Source organism: Protopterus annectens, chromosome 5.part0 (assembly GCF_019279795.1).
Source record: "Protopterus annectens isolate FY-2018-M chromosome 5.part0, PAN1.0, whole genome shotgun sequence".
In the NCBI taxonomy this organism is placed as follows: domain Eukaryota; kingdom Metazoa; phylum Chordata; order Ceratodontiformes; family Protopteridae; genus Protopterus; species Protopterus annectens.
In genome coordinates this window covers 699,636,369-699,654,085 of record NC_056735.1, presented here as the reverse complement: position 1 = coordinate 699,654,085, position 17,717 = coordinate 699,636,369, and the positions used below count along the sequence as shown (strand labels likewise).

Below are 17,717 nucleotides of genomic sequence, written 5' to 3'. Positions count from 1 at the left end.
TTGCTTAGGTCGTCTGCCAGAGTATTTTGCTTTCCTGGCAGGAACTGAGTTTGCAGATGTATTTGGTAAGTCAAGGCTGTGTTCCACAAGGCCATGGCTAGTCTGCAAAGGGGGTAGGAATGTGTAACCCTTGCTTGTTTATGTACCACATAACTGTGGTGTTGTCTGTCTTTATCAGTAGTTGTCCTGGATGAAGTAAGTCCTTGAAGGCTGTCAGAGCATTCTGAACAGCTAGCATTTCTTTCTGGTTTATATGCAGATGCAATTGGTTTTGGCTCCATTTGCCCTGAATGCATCTCCCTGCCAGGTGGGCCCCCCCAAGCATAGTCTGATGTGTCTGTAGTTAGGGTTTGAGTGGCAGGGGGTAGAGTGAATGACAGTAACTTGTTTTGGTGACATGACTCTGCCCACCAAAGAAACTCCTGTTGTAGGCAGGGAATGAGAGGAATCATTGTTTCCAGGCTGTGAGAATGTTGACTCCATAAACTTTTTAGGTACCACTGAAGTTTCCTCATATGCAGTCTCGCATATGGAATTAGTAGAATGCAGGATGCCATGAACCCCAAAGCCTGCAGAATTTGTCTCGCAGATAACTAGGTTTTTGTTGCCATTTGTTTGAAGTATGCTGTCAGTTGCCTTTGTTTGTCTGGTGTGAGGTAAGCCATCTGGGCAGTTGTATTCAAGCTTGCACTCAGGAATGTAATTATTTGAGAGGGTACCAATTGTGATTTCTTTTAATTTATGGTGTACCCTAGGCATGCTAGAAGCCTTTTTACAAACACCAGATGATGAAGGAGAGTGTCCTTGTCCTCTGCTTGAATGAGACAATGGTCCAGATAAGGATAAATTTGAATGTTTCTTTGTTTGCAGAACGCAATTACTGGTGCCAGGCACTTTGTGAAGACCCTGGGCGCAGTAGATAAGCCAAAGGGCAGTGCAGAGAATTGGTAATGCAAAGAGCCTGCTTTGAAGTGGAAGTATAGTCTGCATGATTCCCTTATTGGGATATGCAGGTATGCCTCTTTTAAGTCTAGAGTCACTAACCAAACATTCTTGCCAAGCATAGGCAGAAGCTGTTGTAAAGTCAGCATTTTGAATTTTGGAAAGTCCAGGAACGTGTTCAGAATCGATAAGTCCAGTATTGGACGCCATGAATTATCTTTTCTGGGTACCAGGAAAGTCTTGAATAAAAACCTTGCCCTTTTTCCTTTTCTGGTACTGGTTGAATAGCCCCCATATCCATGAGGGACATGACTTGTTTCTGAGCCTCTGCCCACTGGTTTTGTGGCAGATCCAGCCATCCGTTTGGAATTGGCAAAGTATGGAAATGAAATCTGTACCCCTGGGATACTATGTTTAATACCCACTTGTCCTGGGTAATTAACTGCCAATTTTGAGCATGATGTGCTAGTTTCCCCCCCCAAGGGGGCTGCCAAAAGATAAGTGCTCAGAGATGGTAGAGGGATGTCATTGAGACTGCTTACTATAGGGTTGTGCTTTGTTTCCTCTAGATTTAGAGGTGGAGGCACCCCATTGCTTCGACCTGTAAGAACCCTGTGATTGATATCTGGAGCCTTTTGAGCATCTGGGTTTGCCCTCAGTGGCTCTGCTGGACACAGGAAAGGACCAATTTTTAGTAGGCCAGTGCCTACTGAACCTGGGTGGCTGCACTTGCAAGAAATCTTTTACAGTTTGCATAGATTTAGCTTTGTCTTCCATTTTCTTCAAAACCTCTTCTGTCTTATTACCAAACAAAGTATCAGGCTGCAAAGGGGCATCCAACAATTTAGCTTTAATATTATCAGGCAGATTTTGCTCCTTGAGCCAGGCATGTCTTCTAATCACAGATCCAATAATGGCAGCCCTACAGGAGGCCTCCAAGGAATCAAAACACACATTGCAAAGTATGCTTTCCAACCTGCTCTGCTGAATGCAATAAATCCTGTAACTCTATTTTCCACACAATCAGAAATCAACATAATTTTCTGTTTCAGTAAGCCCATAACATGCGGTTAACATTTAAGCACATGAAACTGGCAGTTTAAAGCCCTGATGGCCAAGGTTGCAGGCGTATAAACCTTCTTACCCCAACTATCCAGTGCGCCCTGGAATCTCTATCAGAAGGGGTAGGATTTTTGGCTGTAGAAGCCTTAACACCCTTGGGACCCTGAGAAATAGTCTAAGGATCAGCAGCAGGATTTTTGAAAATAAATTTGTGGGAGTCAGGAACCCTGTAATATCTGTCTGGCTTACTAGGAGCCAGAGGCAGGGAATCAGGAGTCATGCTTGATTCCGAGAACACATCATCAACAATGTCTAATACAGGAGGTATTGCCAAAGACCTATGCTAAGGAAGAAGAAGGAAATCCCTAAGCCTCTTTTTTGATTCGGAGAAGTCCTGACTCTCCCAGTGAAAATGTTCCCTTAAAGTATTCAAAGTCTCTCCAAAAGAGTAATCCTCAGGAGGAGAAGCAGATGGGATGGATTCCTCTGCATCAGAATCCTCATAGGATGGAATAGACAATTCCTGATCAGAAGAGGAATCAGAAGAAATGGAAACCTGATCTGAAGATTCATAATCAGTGCCTTTCCTAGGCCTCTTAGTGTGTGTGTGTGTGTGTGTGGGGGGGGGGGGTTGGGAACCCCTGATCAAGGTAATTAAATCCTCAGCCATTTTGATCATCTGTTTTTTAGGCACAGGGGGCCTGAGCACGTGGCTCAAGCGTAGTTTTTTTTGACATAGAAGTTGTTTTTGACCTTGTTTTTCTTGCTGGCATCAGTTTAATATAAAAATGTTGAGGCCTGAAAACACCCTCAGAAGCCGGTGCCTTCTCAGCGGCTCCAGACCCATCTTAGGGAGAGACATCTGCGGGTTCAATACTCTGAGAATCTCGCGGCATACCGGACTCTGAATGGGTCTCGGTAGAGGCCTGCGACTCAAAAGTAGCGGCAATCAGGGGCTGCGAAAGCACCTCACTGAGTACCGGCGAACCGGCGACTGGCTTAGGAGAAGCTTCGCCATCGTTTTTTTACCTCGACGGTCTGCCTCTGTCTTTTTCCTTGCATTTTTTGTGAAAAAGAAGTTATGTACTTACCATAACGTTCCATCTGAGTAGGTAACTTCATTTGTCAGCAACCTGTGGGTATCGGATCCGAATCGGATCCGAGCAGGCAGCTTTAGTCAGCTAAGATCCGAGTTCCAAGCTCCTCCCCCTTACCCATAACCCCCTGCCATCCTTCTCTGTCCTCAGATCAAGTTTGCTTAGCATTATAGAATACTAGAGTCAAGGATCAACTAAACATCCTAACCTGATGTCATCTGGTATAGAGAACACAAAGGTCCTAAAAATTAACTTCATTTGTTCATCAACCTGTGGGACAGAGTCCCCAGCTACCTAAAAACTTGGGAGGTCCTCATGGAAGAATATTCCGGAGCACTGCAGAGCCAAAGGACGCCCTCCCTCTGGAAATTATATCCAGCTTGTAATGGGTAATAAAGGTATGGGATGAAGCCCAAGTGGCTGCTGAACAAATGTCATCCAAAGACACTCTTGACCAAAAGGCAGCAGAAGTGGAAATCAATCGAGTAGAATGGGCGTGAACTCCAACAGGTTCTGGTCGGCCAGAACTCTTATATGCAAAAAGTATACATTGTGAAATCCATCTGGACAATGTAACGTTTGACACAGGTTCACCCAGAAAGGGTTTAGCAAAGGATACAAAGAGTTGTTCAGATTTCCTATGATCAGTCGTCCTGTGTAAATAGAACCTCAATTGTTTGTGCACGTCCAAAGAGTGTAATTTGTATTCACCTTTGTTTTGATAATTCGGGAAAAACACCAGTAAATTGATAGATTGATTAATGTTGGACTCGAGGCGACTTTAGGTAAAAAGGAGGGATTGGTCCTGAGGGAAACTCTATCTTTATGGAAGACCAGATATGGAGGTTTGGCGCAAAGGGCTTGAAGCTCTGAAACCCTTCTAGCCGAAGTGATGGCAATGAGAAAGGCCGTCTTCCAAGCTAAGAATTTAAGATCCACCGAAGCTGCAGGTTCAAAGGGTGGGCCAGTAAAAGCCGGAAGAACAAGGGTTAAATCCCATGGAGGAACTGCATCTTTCACAGGAGCCTTAACAGGAAAGTACCTTTTACGAAAGTTTTGCAGATCTTGGAGGAAGTTAAAGAACCAAGATCACTTCCTACATGAAAATGTGAAATTGCTGCTAATTGGACTTTGACGGTGGAGGAGCTGGCACCTTGATCAAATAAGTGCGACAAAAACTCCAACACAGCTGGTATCGGGGCTGTAAAGGGATCCATATGTCTGTGTTCTGCCCAGATCGAAAAACGTTTCCATTTGCTCTTATAGACCTTTCTGGTAGAAGGTTTATGAGCGGCTACTAAAATAGTTTTAACGGAGGAGGAGATACCGGGAGTCCTAGCTATGATTGGAACTGGATCAACCAAGCTGTGAGCTTGAGATTGTCCAGGTTTGGAGTTGTCATCTCCAGGGGGTGAGAAATGAGATCCGGTGTGGGATCCAAAATCCATGGAGGATTGACCAGATGAGACCATAGACAAGGGAACCACGTTTGACGAGGCCAGAATGGGGCTATGAGGATAACTCTGCTCCCCAACCGACGAGATTTCTGCAAAAATTTTACCATCAGGGGAAGAGGTGGATAAGCATAAAGTAGACCGGATGGCCAAACATGGATTAGAGCGTCTCTGGGGGATTCCCCTGGTGGGGGAAGTAGAGCGAAGTACTCGCTGCACTTTGCGTTCGAAGGTGACACGAAAACATCGCAGCAAGGTTGGCCCCACTTGAGGAAGATCTGCTTCGCTACTCTTGGGTTCAGAGACCACTCGTAAGGCGAGAGGATGGTTCGACTCAGCTTATCTGCCAAAATGTTGGACCGACCCGGAATGTGCGTTGCTATGAGAAGGTGGTTGGTGGCGATTGCCCATTCCCAAACTCTCATGGCCTCTCGACACAGTGGATAGGATCTGGTTCCCCCCTTTGTTGATATACCAGACTACTGACATGTTGTCTGATTGAATCGCAATTGTCCCCAAGGGAAGAAGGGCCTGGAGTGCTTGCAATGCTAATAGTACCGCCCTCATGTCTAGGACATTGATGTGCAACAAGGTCTCCGCGTGTGTCTGCGTGCCTTGAATGGTTCTGCCCATGCAGTGCCCCCACCACCCGAGGCAAGAAGCGTCCGTGGTCACCGTGGCTTGGGGTGGAGTCATAGAAAAAGGGCACCCTTCCCGGAGATCCGAGGCTTGAATCCACCAGAGTAGGGACCTCCTGCAAACCTTGCTGAGAGAAATAGCCGTACTTAGAGGATGTTGCAGGATGGACCATTAGACCTGTAAGGTCCATTGCAGGACCCTCATGTTCAGACGAGCTAGTGGTGACAGATTGATGGCAGGTGCCATGGAACCTAGCGCCCTCAGGACCAATTCCGCTGGGGAAGCCGGGGATTGTAGGAGAGCCATCACATGGAATGTCAAAGTTTGAATCCTGTCTGGAGTTAGGAAGGCCCTCAACAGGTTTGCATCTAGCCTGGCCCCTATGAAATCTAAGGTCTGAGTTGGTTGAAGAGGGGATTTCTTGAGATTGATTGAAATTCCCAGATGAGAGGCCAAGTGAAGGAAGCAATTCCTGGCTGAACAGAGTAGATGCCTGGTGGGGGCGGTCAGGAGCCAGTCGTCTAGGTACAGAAAGACCTGTATTCCCTGAAGCCTCAGGTGGGCCGCTACAACTGCCATCACTTTGGTGAACACCCTGGGGGCTGTGGTGAGACCAAAGGGAAGGACCCTGAACTGATAGTGACTGGCTCCCAGCCGGAAGCGGAGAAACCTTCTGGATCGTCTGTCCATCAAAATGTGGTAGTACGCATCCTTGAGGTCTATAGAGCACATCCAGTCGTTCTCCTGTAGGAGTGGGAGAATGGATTGAATGGTGACCATCCAGAACTTTTCTTTGGCAACCGACAGGTTCAGAAAGGACAGGTCGAGGATTGGTCTCAAGTCCCCTGTCTTTTCTGGCACCAAAAAGAACCTGGAGTAGAAGCCTGATCCGGAATGGTCTTGGGGGATGGGCTGGATTGCTCTATTTTCTAGCAGCTGCTTTATTTCTGCGGCTGCTGTCTCGCTTTGATTGGGTGGGACATCGGGGAGGCTCCGAGGTCTGAGAGGGAGATTCAGAAAAGGGATAGTGTAACCTCTGGATATGATTTGAAGCACCCAGCGATATGTTGTAATGGACTCCCAAGCTGCCAGGTGCCTCAGGAAGCACCCCCCGACTGCCTCCAGAGTGGAGCAGTCGGGTAACCTCTCAGGGTTGCTGCACGGGCTGATCCGAAAAAGGTTCTCTCGACCCAAAATTCTTCGGTCCCCCTCTGCCTCTGGGCCGGCGTCCACCCTGTCCTCCTCTGCCTCTGAAGGACGAGGGGTCCGGAGCAAAACGGGACTGTTGAGATTTCCGGAACCACATCTTCTTTTGTCCCCTTTGGTTCCTGGAGAAGGACCTCTGGGAGCAGAGAAGCGGATCCCGACAGCAGACATCTTCCCATCTTTCTCGCTCTGGACCAGCGCGTCGCAGATGGTTTTGACAAACAGCGAAGAACCATCAAAAGGGGCATTTGCAAAGGACGCCTTGAAGGGTTCCGCAAAGTCGCAGAGGCGGAGCCAAGCATGTCACCGTAAGACAATGCCTGCTCCGCTAGCTCTAGCGGCTCCTTCCCGTGGCATGGGAAAGAAGTTGAACAGAAGTGTTTGAAATGGACTTAAGAGTGGCCATTCGGGCTGAGAATATTTTCTTATCCTCAGCCGACATGGACTCTGGGGGCGACCCTGCGTATTCTTTGATGAGATCCCACTGGAGTCGTATGACATGTGCCATGTAGTTCAGCGACCTTACCGAGAAGGTGGCTGAAGCAAACATCCACTTCCCTATGCGGTCCATCGTCCGAGACTCCTTGTTGGAAGGATGGACCAAGGAACTCTCCTGGGCCAGTTCCTTCCTGGTGGCAGCCGCCACCAACATGGCATCTACTGGAGCACCCTTGCTCCAAACCGTCCTATCTGTGGGTGGACTGAGAATTTTGTCTGGTCTCTTTGGTATGGGCTCCACAGTGTCCGGTTCTTTCCATGCCCTGGTAGTGATCAGATCTACCAGGGGATCAGCGGGAGGGGACACCCAAGAGGTAGATGGGCCTGCGTCAAACGCCTCCAGAAACACAGACTCATAGGAGGAAGGCTTTTGGGCTGACCACCCCCCTCTAATACGAAGCATTTCCACAATGTCTCCGAAGGAGACGTCCTCAGGGGGTGACCTTGGGGAACCTACCCCTTCCTCTAAGTCTGTGTCCTCTGTCAGGGACTCGGGTGAGTTCAAGTGCCTCCTCTTGCACTTACGTTTGTGAGGAACCTCCTCGGGGGGGGCTGTCCAAGGATGCCTTTCCAACCACATCCTGTTCCTCTAAGGGAGCCATCTGGGACGTAGGCGCAGGCTGTCCCTGGGGCCGGGTGATGGAAGGTAGGCCCGTCTGAGAGGGAGTGATGGGTGGAACCGCAGCAGGAGCCTAGGGCATCGAGTCCCTCGACAAGACCCTCTCCACAACATCGAACGCCGAAGGAGAACTGCTCTCTCTAAGCTCTGAGAGCAGCCCCTTCGGATCAGAGGTGCGGACCGGAGCCGGCGCCAATGCAATCGGATCCGAAGGGCCAGTATGCTCCAATCGAGACAGTGCCGAAGACACAGTGACACCTCCGGATCCGAAGCTCAGCTCACGGCTCCGAGAGCTTGGATCTGAAAAGGGACCTGACAAGCTCGAGGGTGCGGTCGGAGCCAAAGAAGGATGTACTATCGGCGCCGAGCCACCCCGGTTCCGATGCTGCCTGGATCTGATGGCTCCGAACCCCGGAAGTGGGTCGGAGAAGGAGCAATCGGGGTGAAAAAGGGGGTCGAGCTCCCTCCCCGGAGGGGGGGGGGGAGGCAGGATCACTCCCATCTGCAGTTGGGCCTGGAGAAACCTACGCATCATCCGGTCCATATCTGCATCTGACAAACTTTGTGTTGATCTAGACAAGGCCACCGAGGCAGGCCTGGAGTGACGCCTCGAAGACCTCGAAGGCGACCGGGTCTCCTCCTCCAGCCCCGGTGAAAAGCGGGGTGAACGGAGCTGGGAAGGAGAAGGCCCGGAGGCCCTAAGAGAGACTAGCTGCTTCGCTGGCGGAGCCGAAGAGGAAGCTTCGGCCCGCCGCTTGTGGTGCTTGTCCTTTCTTCTCTCCCCCTAGATTCCCTCTCCTCCTGGGCCTCAGTGGGAGGGTGAGTCCCGGCCAGGGGAGCAGGGATAGAAGGCGGGACCAGTGCGGTGGTCGCCGGTGCCGCCGAGGGAAAAGAAAACGAAGCAGAGTCCAGTGGCAGAAATCCCGCCAGAATCAACTTCGACCTCCTATCCCTCAAAGCCCTGGGGTTGAAGGCTGCACAAATTGTGCAGCCCGAAGAAAGATGGTCAACCCCAAGGCAAATAACACACCGAGTGTGGCCATCTGCTGGGGATAGCTTATGGCCACACTCGGTGCATTTAGAAAAGAAGATTTTAGGGGCCTCGGCCATAGTAGAATAAAGGCCCAACCCAAACACACCTTCACACACACGGGAAGGGGGAAGACTAGACTAACTAAAAAAATATATATATTTTACCAACAAAACTAGCTAAATTAACTACAAAAGGGCACAACACTCACTCTTTTAACAATTAAACTAAAAACTAGGGAAAAAAAAGAGGCAATTTTCTTCAAAAACTCACAAAACCCTACACCTGGAACTCGTTCTAGGTGCTTGAATAAGCCGCGGCAAACAAGATCCGAGGACAGAGAAGGATGGCAGGGGTTATGGGTAAGGGGGAGGAGCTTGGAGCTCGAATCTTAGCTGAATAAAGCTGCTGGCTCAGATCCAATACCCACAGGTTGATGAACAAATGAAGTTAACTACTTCATATCTCCAGTAGTCGGATTGCTAACTGACGACATTTCAGGCTAGTTAAATCTTGAACCAAAATATTTAGAAGCAAAAATATACAGACGCTTAATAGTGCGTTAGTTAAATCTAGCACAAAACCGACAGCAAGGCACGTTGTGATCAGGGCCTAGGCAAGGAATACAGTACAAATGAAAATCCTTATGAGGTATTTGCTTCCCACAAGTAATGCAATTATTAACTTTTACTGACATCGGTAAAGAGCAAGAAAAAGTTTCCCCAATGGCGTAATTAGCTTTTAGTTGAAGACTTCGGTTCTGAAACTCGAATACGAAAATTTCAGGAGTCAGCCGACCAGCACTTGAGAACTGCTTCTGCTTCGGGCACCGCGTAGCAAGAAAGACTGAAGAAAATGGCGTTGGCTGCATGTTTTATACCCCTGATGACCTGACGTCATGGAAGAGGAGACAGCAACCGACGCAGAACCCAAGACTTTGTTATTCAGGCCGACTGAGGGCAACCTGCCAGCAGATTACCCAAATGTAATGACTGCAACAGTGAAACATGAAGAACATCTTCTCTTTGGCAACTGACAGGTTTAGAGTGGAAAGGACCAGAATAGGCCTTAGGTCCCCCATCTTTTTTGGCACCAAAAAGAACCTGGAATAGATGCCTGATCCGGACTGATCTAGGGGGACGGGCTGGATGACTCGTTTCCTTAGCAGCTTTCTTATTTCTAGTGCTGCTGCCTTCCCTTTGCGTGGGTGGAACGTCCGGGAGGTGTTTTGGTGGAACAGGAGGAGTTAGAAAGGGGATTGTATACCCACTGGATATTATTTGAAGCACCCAATGGTCTGATGACATGGACTCCCATGCCGTCAGGTGCATTGAAAGGCGACCCCCGACTGCCTCCAGAGCAGAGCAGTCGGGCAGCCCCTCAGAGCTGTTGTGCAGGCCTATCCGAGAATGGTTCTTGAGACCCAAAATTTCTCAGACCCCCCCCCACTACCTCTGGGCCGGCATCTATCCTGACCCCCACTGCCTCTAGGGGAGGTGAGTCCCGAGTGTCCCAGGAATACTGAGACTTCCAGAACCACATCATCTTTTGCCCCCTCTGATTCCTGGAGAAGGCTCTTTCGGAGTTAGAGAAGCGGATTCCGACGGCAGACAGCATCTTCCCGTCCTTCTCATTCTGGACTAACGTCTCATGAACCGTCTACCCAAACAAGGAAGAACCATCGTAAGGGGCATTCGCAAAAGACGCTTTAAAGGGTTCCTTGAATTGACAAAGCCTAAGCCAGCCGTGTCACCTCATGGCAATGCTGGACCCGGCAGCCCTTGCTGCTCCTTCAGTGGCATGTGAGAGGAGGTGCATGGACGTATTTGGAACTGCTTTGAGAGTGGTCATTCTCGTGGAGAATGTGCGTTTATCCTCCAGAGACATGAACTCTGGGGGTGAATCAGTGAACTCCCTGATGAGGTCTCGCTGTACTCTAGTAATGTGGGCCAAATAATTCAGCACCCTTATAGAAAAGGTGGCTGAAGCATATGTCCGCTCTCCCAGACTATTCATCGTCCTAGACTCTCGGTCTGTGGGGATGGACCGTAGACCTTTCCTGGGCTAGTTCTTTCTTGGTGGCAGACGCTATCACCATGGCGTCCACAGAGGACCCGTTGTTCCAACTTAGTCTGCCCACTGGATGGCTCAAGATATTATCGGGACACCTGGGGATTGGCTCCTTCCATGCCCTGGTGGTAATGAGGTCCACCAAGGGATACGCGTGGGGGGGGGAGACACCCAGGAGGTAGACAGGACCGCTTTGAAGGCCTCCAGGAACACTGACTCATCAGAGGAAGGTTTGGAGGCGGACCAACCCCTCTGCTGGCACGGGATTTCCATGATGTCTCCAAAGGAGACATTGTCAGGAGGTGATCTAGGGGAACCTTCCCCTTCCTCCAAGTCTGTATCCTCAGGGAGGGACTCTGGAGCAGAGTCCAGGTGTCTCCTTTTGCACGTTCGTTTGTCTGGGATCTCTATGGTGGGACTCTCCGGAGATGTCTCACAAACTACTTGTGGTTCCTTGAGGGAAACGGTCTGGGGCAACTCGAGCACGGGCTGTCCCTGCATGGGCAAAATGGCATAAGATTCATCCAAAGGCAAGGGAGTCGGGGCAGAATCCGATGAGATGGTCAGGGGTCTCGATCCGCTGGAGAGAACCCTCTCCACCACGTCAAAAGCCGAGGGACAGTGAGCCTCCTAAGAAACTGGCAAGGAAACTGCTCTCCCCAGATCCTGCCTGCGGATCGGAGCCAAGATACCGAGGGGTAGGCCTTGACCTAACGGCGTCGGAGCCAAAGGAGAAAGGCCTAGCCCCTCAGATCTGATGTGCTCAAGGTAATGGCCGGCGTCGAGGACCATGGTACCATCAGCACCAGCCCCCTGAATCTGGGACCTCTTGGATCCAAGAACTCCAATACTGGGGGTCAGACCGGAGAAGGAGATATCAGGGCAAACAAGGGAAATGAGCTCCCCCCTCCAGAGGGAGTGGGGGCTGGTAAGGCCCCCATCTGAATCTGGGTATGAATAAACATTTGCACCATTTTGTCCATGTCCACTTCAGATAGACTTCTAGTGGACTGCGATGAGGCCACTGACGCCGGCTGGGAGGGTCGGTGTACAGAGGCCCTGGAAAGAGGTCTAAGCTTCTCCAGCTCCGGTGAGAATCTTGGCGATTAGAGCAGAGGAGATGCTGGCCTGGAAAAAGCTGCGTTTAGGGGAAGGACCCACTGGATCCGATCGGACTGTGGATCTCTTCCTCTCCTTGTCACTCTCTCTTGTCCTTGTTCCTCTCTTTTTTTGAGTCCCTGTCCACAGGCCTTTGTCCAGGAGGGTGAGTCCCGGCCTGGTAGGGAGAGGAGACAGTGGCTGAAGTAGAAGGTGCGGTCACAGATGGAAGAAGAAGAGGTAGCCACCTCCGTTGCAGGGGAAAAGTCCCTTGAGGATCAATTTTGCCCTACGATCCTTTAGGGACCTGGGGTTGAACCCTGCACAAATACAGCAGTCCGAAGAGAGATGAGCTGCCCCCATACACACAATGCACAGAGTGTGGCCATCCGCTGGGGAGAACGTATGGCCACACTCTATGCAGTTTCTAAAGACCAGCTTGGTTTGCTGATCTGCCATATCCAACACAGAGGTTACGAGGTACCAAAAAGTTTAAACTAAACTACCCGACCCCAACACTCACTCACAAGGAGAGGGAAGGGAGACAAGGCCTACCTACAACATGAGAAACAACTTTTTTTTTTTAATTTAAACAGATAAGAAAAACAAGGGAAGGGGAGGGCAAGAAACAGTAGGAAACCTACCTACACTAACAACTCAGAACACCCAGAAAACAATAGAAAAGCGTGCCTACCATGCCTGGAGCTTTAGACCACACTGCTTGGCAAAGCCGCGGCAAATGAGATCTGAGGAAAGGAAGGAGATGGAGCGGTGTTGTTTGGGTAAGGAGAGGAGCTTGGAGCTCAGATCAGATGCTGGTGAAACTGCCGTCTCAGATCCGGTCTGGATCAGACATCCCACAGGTTGATGATCAAATGAAGTTAACTACTTCAGATCCCATATTCTCTAAAAATGAGACATTTTAAAGTGCATTTGTTCTTCTTAGCATCAAAACAAAAATCAAACAGGAATAAACATTAAAATCCACCACTACTGTTTGACTTTTGGGAAGTACATGGCCAAAGAAATAATGAAGTGCTTAAGTTTTCCATCTAATTCAGATATTCTAAAAACAGTTTAAATGATGCACTTCTGCAGGTGATGTCAAGGGAAAAACAAATTAAGGGTCCTCTACAAAGATATATACAGAGATTAAATAAAAGTATACCTTTTTTCTTTTGTTAATGTAATAGCAGTCCTCTTCTAATTTCTTTTTCAAAATCTCTGGAATTTCTATGTTAACTGCTTTTTCATCCATCTCCACCCTTCTGCAATGAACTTCTAGTTCTTCCTTCTGTAACATTAAACAACAAATTAAACAGAAGTAGATGTTTTTCATTTCTAGTCCATCCAGTTCAACTAATGACAAACTTTGCTGTCTGGTGGATCTGATCCAGCAGCTCTACCAAGCACTTACTCAAACTGTGAGCTCCTCCTTTTTTCCCCACAATGTGTCTGTCCCTTGCCCTGACTCAGATAAGGTTTGTTACTGCTTTAGCAATGTAATCATAAATAGGAGCATGGAGTCTGTTCTGAAGAGGAGTATGGGCTTCAAGTAGGTCTGTTCTTTTCCAGATATTAAAGTTCTTTTCCAGATATTAAAAGTGACAATTTGAAAGAGAGACAGAGGGTTGGTAGTCAAATTGTATGAGCTAAGGATGTAAAGGACCCAACATTATAAGTACATCTGCATCTTATTTCATCCCATCCACCCAATTTGATTGGATCAACAGAATCCCAAGCTACCTAGTTTCCCAAGTGGAATAAAAACAAGATGTTTCCCAGGTGGAATCGGAGCAAGATGCCCTTGGGGTGGAAGCGCCAAAGAAGTATCCTGATCTGTAGAAGATGTCCAACTTGCAAAGTTTGGAAAACTTATGCAACACACAAATGTTATCTATTGATGAACTTCTGAAGAAGGAAGCAGAAACAGAGGGTCTCTATATCAGCTTATTGAAAGCTGATAACATCAAATGCTAACTGATCAACCACAAAAGGTCGAACAACCAAAATAGCAAAAATACGGAACAGCGATTTTCTTCCCATGGAAGAAAAATTGCTGAGCCGTTGTCGGGAGTTTTCCATTTCCTCCACTGTGGTGGGATCTTGGAGTTGGTATATTTAAGTAGGGGGTGTGTGCGGTGCCAAGTCCCCCACTTTATGTTGTGTTTTATTTATTTTTTTTTGCAGAACAGCAATTTTCCCTGGGAAAAAATCTCTGTTCCGTGTCTTCGCTATTTTAGTTGTTCGTCCTTTTGTGGTCGATCAACTAGCGTTCAATGTTATCAGCTTTCAATAAGCTGATATAGACCTGAAACAGATACTAATGCAGTCAAGGAAACCTATGTTTTACTGGCAAGAGCTTGTTCCCTGAATTATAAGGGAAAGTTATACAAGCCATTGGGACAGTGTTACCTTTGAGGCGGTTTCCTAACCTGGGGTAGCAAACAAAATAAGTGGAATTTCTATGATAGGCGTCTACCTCCACTGTATAAAGTCTGACTACTTATGAGCATTTAAGTTATGCACAAGGTATTCATTTCTTCTGAAATAGGTTAATTACATTTAAGTTCAGAAACAACTTTTGGAATGAAGAATTGGTTCTTAGTGAAACTCAGTCTTTGTGGAAAACCAAGTAAGGAGGTACTTAAGATTAGTTGTGATTCTGACATTAATTTTTACTGAGGTGATAACTACCAGGAATAATGTTTTCCAAAATAGGAATTTTATTTTGACAGAGAAAGCTGGTTTGAAAGGAGGGAGTGTTAGAATCTCAAGTACAAAATTAAGGTGCTAAAGGGGAGATGCATCTTTAATGGGAGGGCATAGCAGGAAGGTTGCCCTTGAGGAAGGCTTTGCACAGTTTTTGTGCTGTGACTGGGCATGATGGAATCCTGTATGAAACCTCCAGATAAATGCCAACTGAACTTTAATCACAGATAAGAAGAAAGTGGGCAAGTGTATGGATTGATTCAAGCATATGTCAGTGACCACCTTGCCCATAAATGATGGGTTAGTCCTGAGGGGTACTCTAAGTGGAACATCACACAGTTCCACTGCAGTGAAAATTTGCAGCTCAGAGACCCTCCTAGCTGAGATGATAGATAGTAAAACTGCAGACTTCCAAGTTAAAAAATTTAGGTCAGCAGAATCCGCTGGTTCGGGGGGGGGGGGGGGGGGTAGAGTCATTTTTTCTGGAACAAAATTGAGGTCTCGTGTAGGTGTTGGAGTCTGATGTGGATTACTCCCCTAAGGAATTGTTTCAGCAGGAGGTGTGAAAAGATAGGAGGGAAGAGTAGGGATGTGGGCTGAAATGGCAGAGGTGTGAATTTTGATGGAAGAAAAAGAAAGACCTCAGTCAACCAAGGATACCTAGGTATTCTAAAACGGCAGAGATATTGGCTGAATTAGGATTAAGGCCTTGCTGCTGGCACCAGATGGAGAATCCTTCCAATTGGATGAGTAGGATGTCCTACTACTAGGCCTTCTGGCCACTGAGAATTTCTTGAACTTGTTTGCTCAGGGCATGCTTGGTGGTGGATGCTGGGGGAGTATCCAGGCTGAGTGTCTGCACATTGGGATGCACAAACCTCCCCTTGTCCTGAGTCAGAAGGTCCATTCTCTGAGGTAACTGCCACGTGTTTTTGTTGGTTAAACTTGGTAGCAGAAGATACCAGTGCTGCATGGGCCATTCTGGGGCTCTCAGAATGACTCTTGGGCCTTCTTCCCTGATTCTTAGGAGGACCTGAGGAAGAAGAGGCAAGAGGAGGAACACAAAGGAAAAGGTTGGTCCAAAGGAAGTAAAAAGCATCCATCTTCTACTGTGGGAGCAGTTTGTTCCTAGAATAGAATCTTTTTAGTTGAGCATTTTCTTTGGTGGCAAAGTGGTCCACCTGTGGGGTTCCCTATTTCTGTACTATGCTGAGAAATGTTTTCTGAGGCAGATGCCATTCATGGGATCCCTCAAGTTCCTGCTGAGGTGATCTGCTAGTGTGTTTTGAACACCTGGAAGGTATTGTGCCATGAGGTGCAACTCTAGAAAGTGAGCTGTCTCCCAGATCTGCGCAGTTAGTCGACATACAGGGCAAGAGTGAGTGCCTCCCCTATTTATGCACTACATGACTGTGGTGTTGTCTGTTTTGACTAGCAAGACCCCTGGTTTCCATTTTTCTTTGAAAGCTATTAAGCCCTTTTGAACTTCCATAACTTCTTTGCAGTTTATGTGCTTGTCTCTGACCCAAACTTCCCATTTACCTTGGGACTGAAGGTGTTGGAAATGAGCATGCCCCCCCCCCCCCCCGCCACCAAGGCTGTCTCTGAGGCATCTGTGGTTAGTGTTTGGCCTTGAGGAGTGAACCTGAAGGGAAGACCCAGCCTCTGGGCACAGGCCTGTATCCACTATTCAAATTCCTCCTTGAAATAAGAGATCAGCTAAATTTCAGTCGCCAGGGATTGAGAGTGCTGGCACCACACATTCTTGAGGTACTACTGGAGTTTCCTCATATGCAGTCTGGCCAGAGGAATCATGAAGCTACAAGATGCCATGCAGTTTTATGCTCTGAGGAATTCTCTGGCTGAGAGGCATTGCCTCTGCATAATGTTTTGGAAGTAATGAGTCAGAAAGGAGACCTTTTCCAAAGGGAGAAAGGCCTTTTGAAGGAAAGAATCCAGAACAGCCCCCAGGAAAACCATCCTGGTGGACGGGTCTGTGTTGGATTTGCATAGATTTATGGTGAACCCCAAAGGAGGTGAAGAGGTTCTGAGTAAAGGTCAGATCCCTGAGGATCTTTGACAGAATAGTGGCTTGAATAAGGTAGTCATCTAGATAATAATAAATCTGAACCCCTTGTTCTGCATAAGGTTATCACAGGGGCTAAGCACTTTGTGAAAACTCTAGGAGCAGTAGACAAACCAAAGGGCAGTGCAGAGAACTGAAAGTGACTGGCACCTAATATGAAACACAGAAAGCTTCTGCATGATTCCTCTACAGGAATGTGCAAGTAAGCATCATTTACATCCAGGGTGACCATTAAGGCCTGAGGAGCTATCATGGGTAGAAATTTTTGAAGAGTCAATATCCTGAATTTTGGTACCAACAGTGACTGATTGAGGGTGGACAGGTCTAGAATAGGGTACCAAGAACTTTCCTTTCTGGGAACCAGAAACCGCCTGGAGTAGAGCTCCTTTCCTTTTTGGTGTTCTGGGACTTTTTCCATTGAGCCCTGTGAACACAGATTAAGAATTTGAGAAAGGGCCACTGCTCTTTGATTCTTGGAATATCTGGGTAATCTGAGTATCTTAACTGCTCTTTGAAAGTGAGCCTGTAACCATTTGAGATAATATTCAGAACCCACTTGTCTGATGAGGGACTAATTTTTTTTGAACAGAGATGGCCTTCCTACTATCTTTGTGGGAGAGGGTGGCGGCAAGGGGGAAGAGAGAGTCACTGCTGCTCTCTGCCAGGACCCTGTGGCCTAAAACTCCCTTGCCTGGGGGATTCTGAAGACCGTTGCCTGGGCCTTTGTGACTGTTGCTGCCTTGGAGATCTTTCCCCTCCAGGGTTTCTTTGGCCTGCTTTTTGAATGAGAAGGAAAGAGCAAGTGTTCAGTGAGAAAATTCCTACTAGACCCAGGAGGCTGAATTTGGAGGAAGTCTTTTACAGTCTGCATACATTTTGCTTTATCTTCCATCTTTTTCAGAACAGCCTCAGCTTTTGGCCCGAAGAGGAAGTCCTTGTCCAGATGTACATCCAAAAGGTTGGACTTGACATGGTCTGGGAAGGTTTACTCCCTAAGCCAAGCATGCCTTCTAATGACAGAGCCAGAGACTGCAGCTTGGCTGGAGGCCTCCATAGCATCACAACTGCAATGTAAAGAATGCCTAGCCACTTTGCAGCTAGAATGGCAAAGGTCCAACAATTCCTAGGAAATGCTCTTGTCCTTCAGGGAAGATATCTTTTGCTTCATTTGATCTAAAATAATTTGTTGGTATTTGATCACATG

The 17,717-nt window shown here is 47.8% G+C and overlaps 1 protein-coding gene across 7 annotated transcripts in view; it reads right to left on the bottom strand.

Annotated features, from left to right (window-relative positions):
- Positions 1 to 17,717, bottom strand: part of MSL3 (MSL complex subunit 3) — a 1,154,348-nt gene that overhangs the window by 774,047 nt on the left and 362,584 nt on the right. For 6 of the 7 annotated variants that reach the window (XM_044072547.1, XM_044072546.1, XM_044072551.1 and 3 more), the window contains one exon: positions 12,884 to 13,009. The exons of the other annotated variant lie outside the window; for it this stretch is intronic. In XM_044072547.1, coding sequence (XP_043928482.1) covers positions 12,884 to 13,009 — 126 coding nt within the window. The remainder of the gene's footprint in view (positions 1 to 12,883; positions 13,010 to 17,717) is intronic. 7 annotated transcript variants of the gene reach the window in all.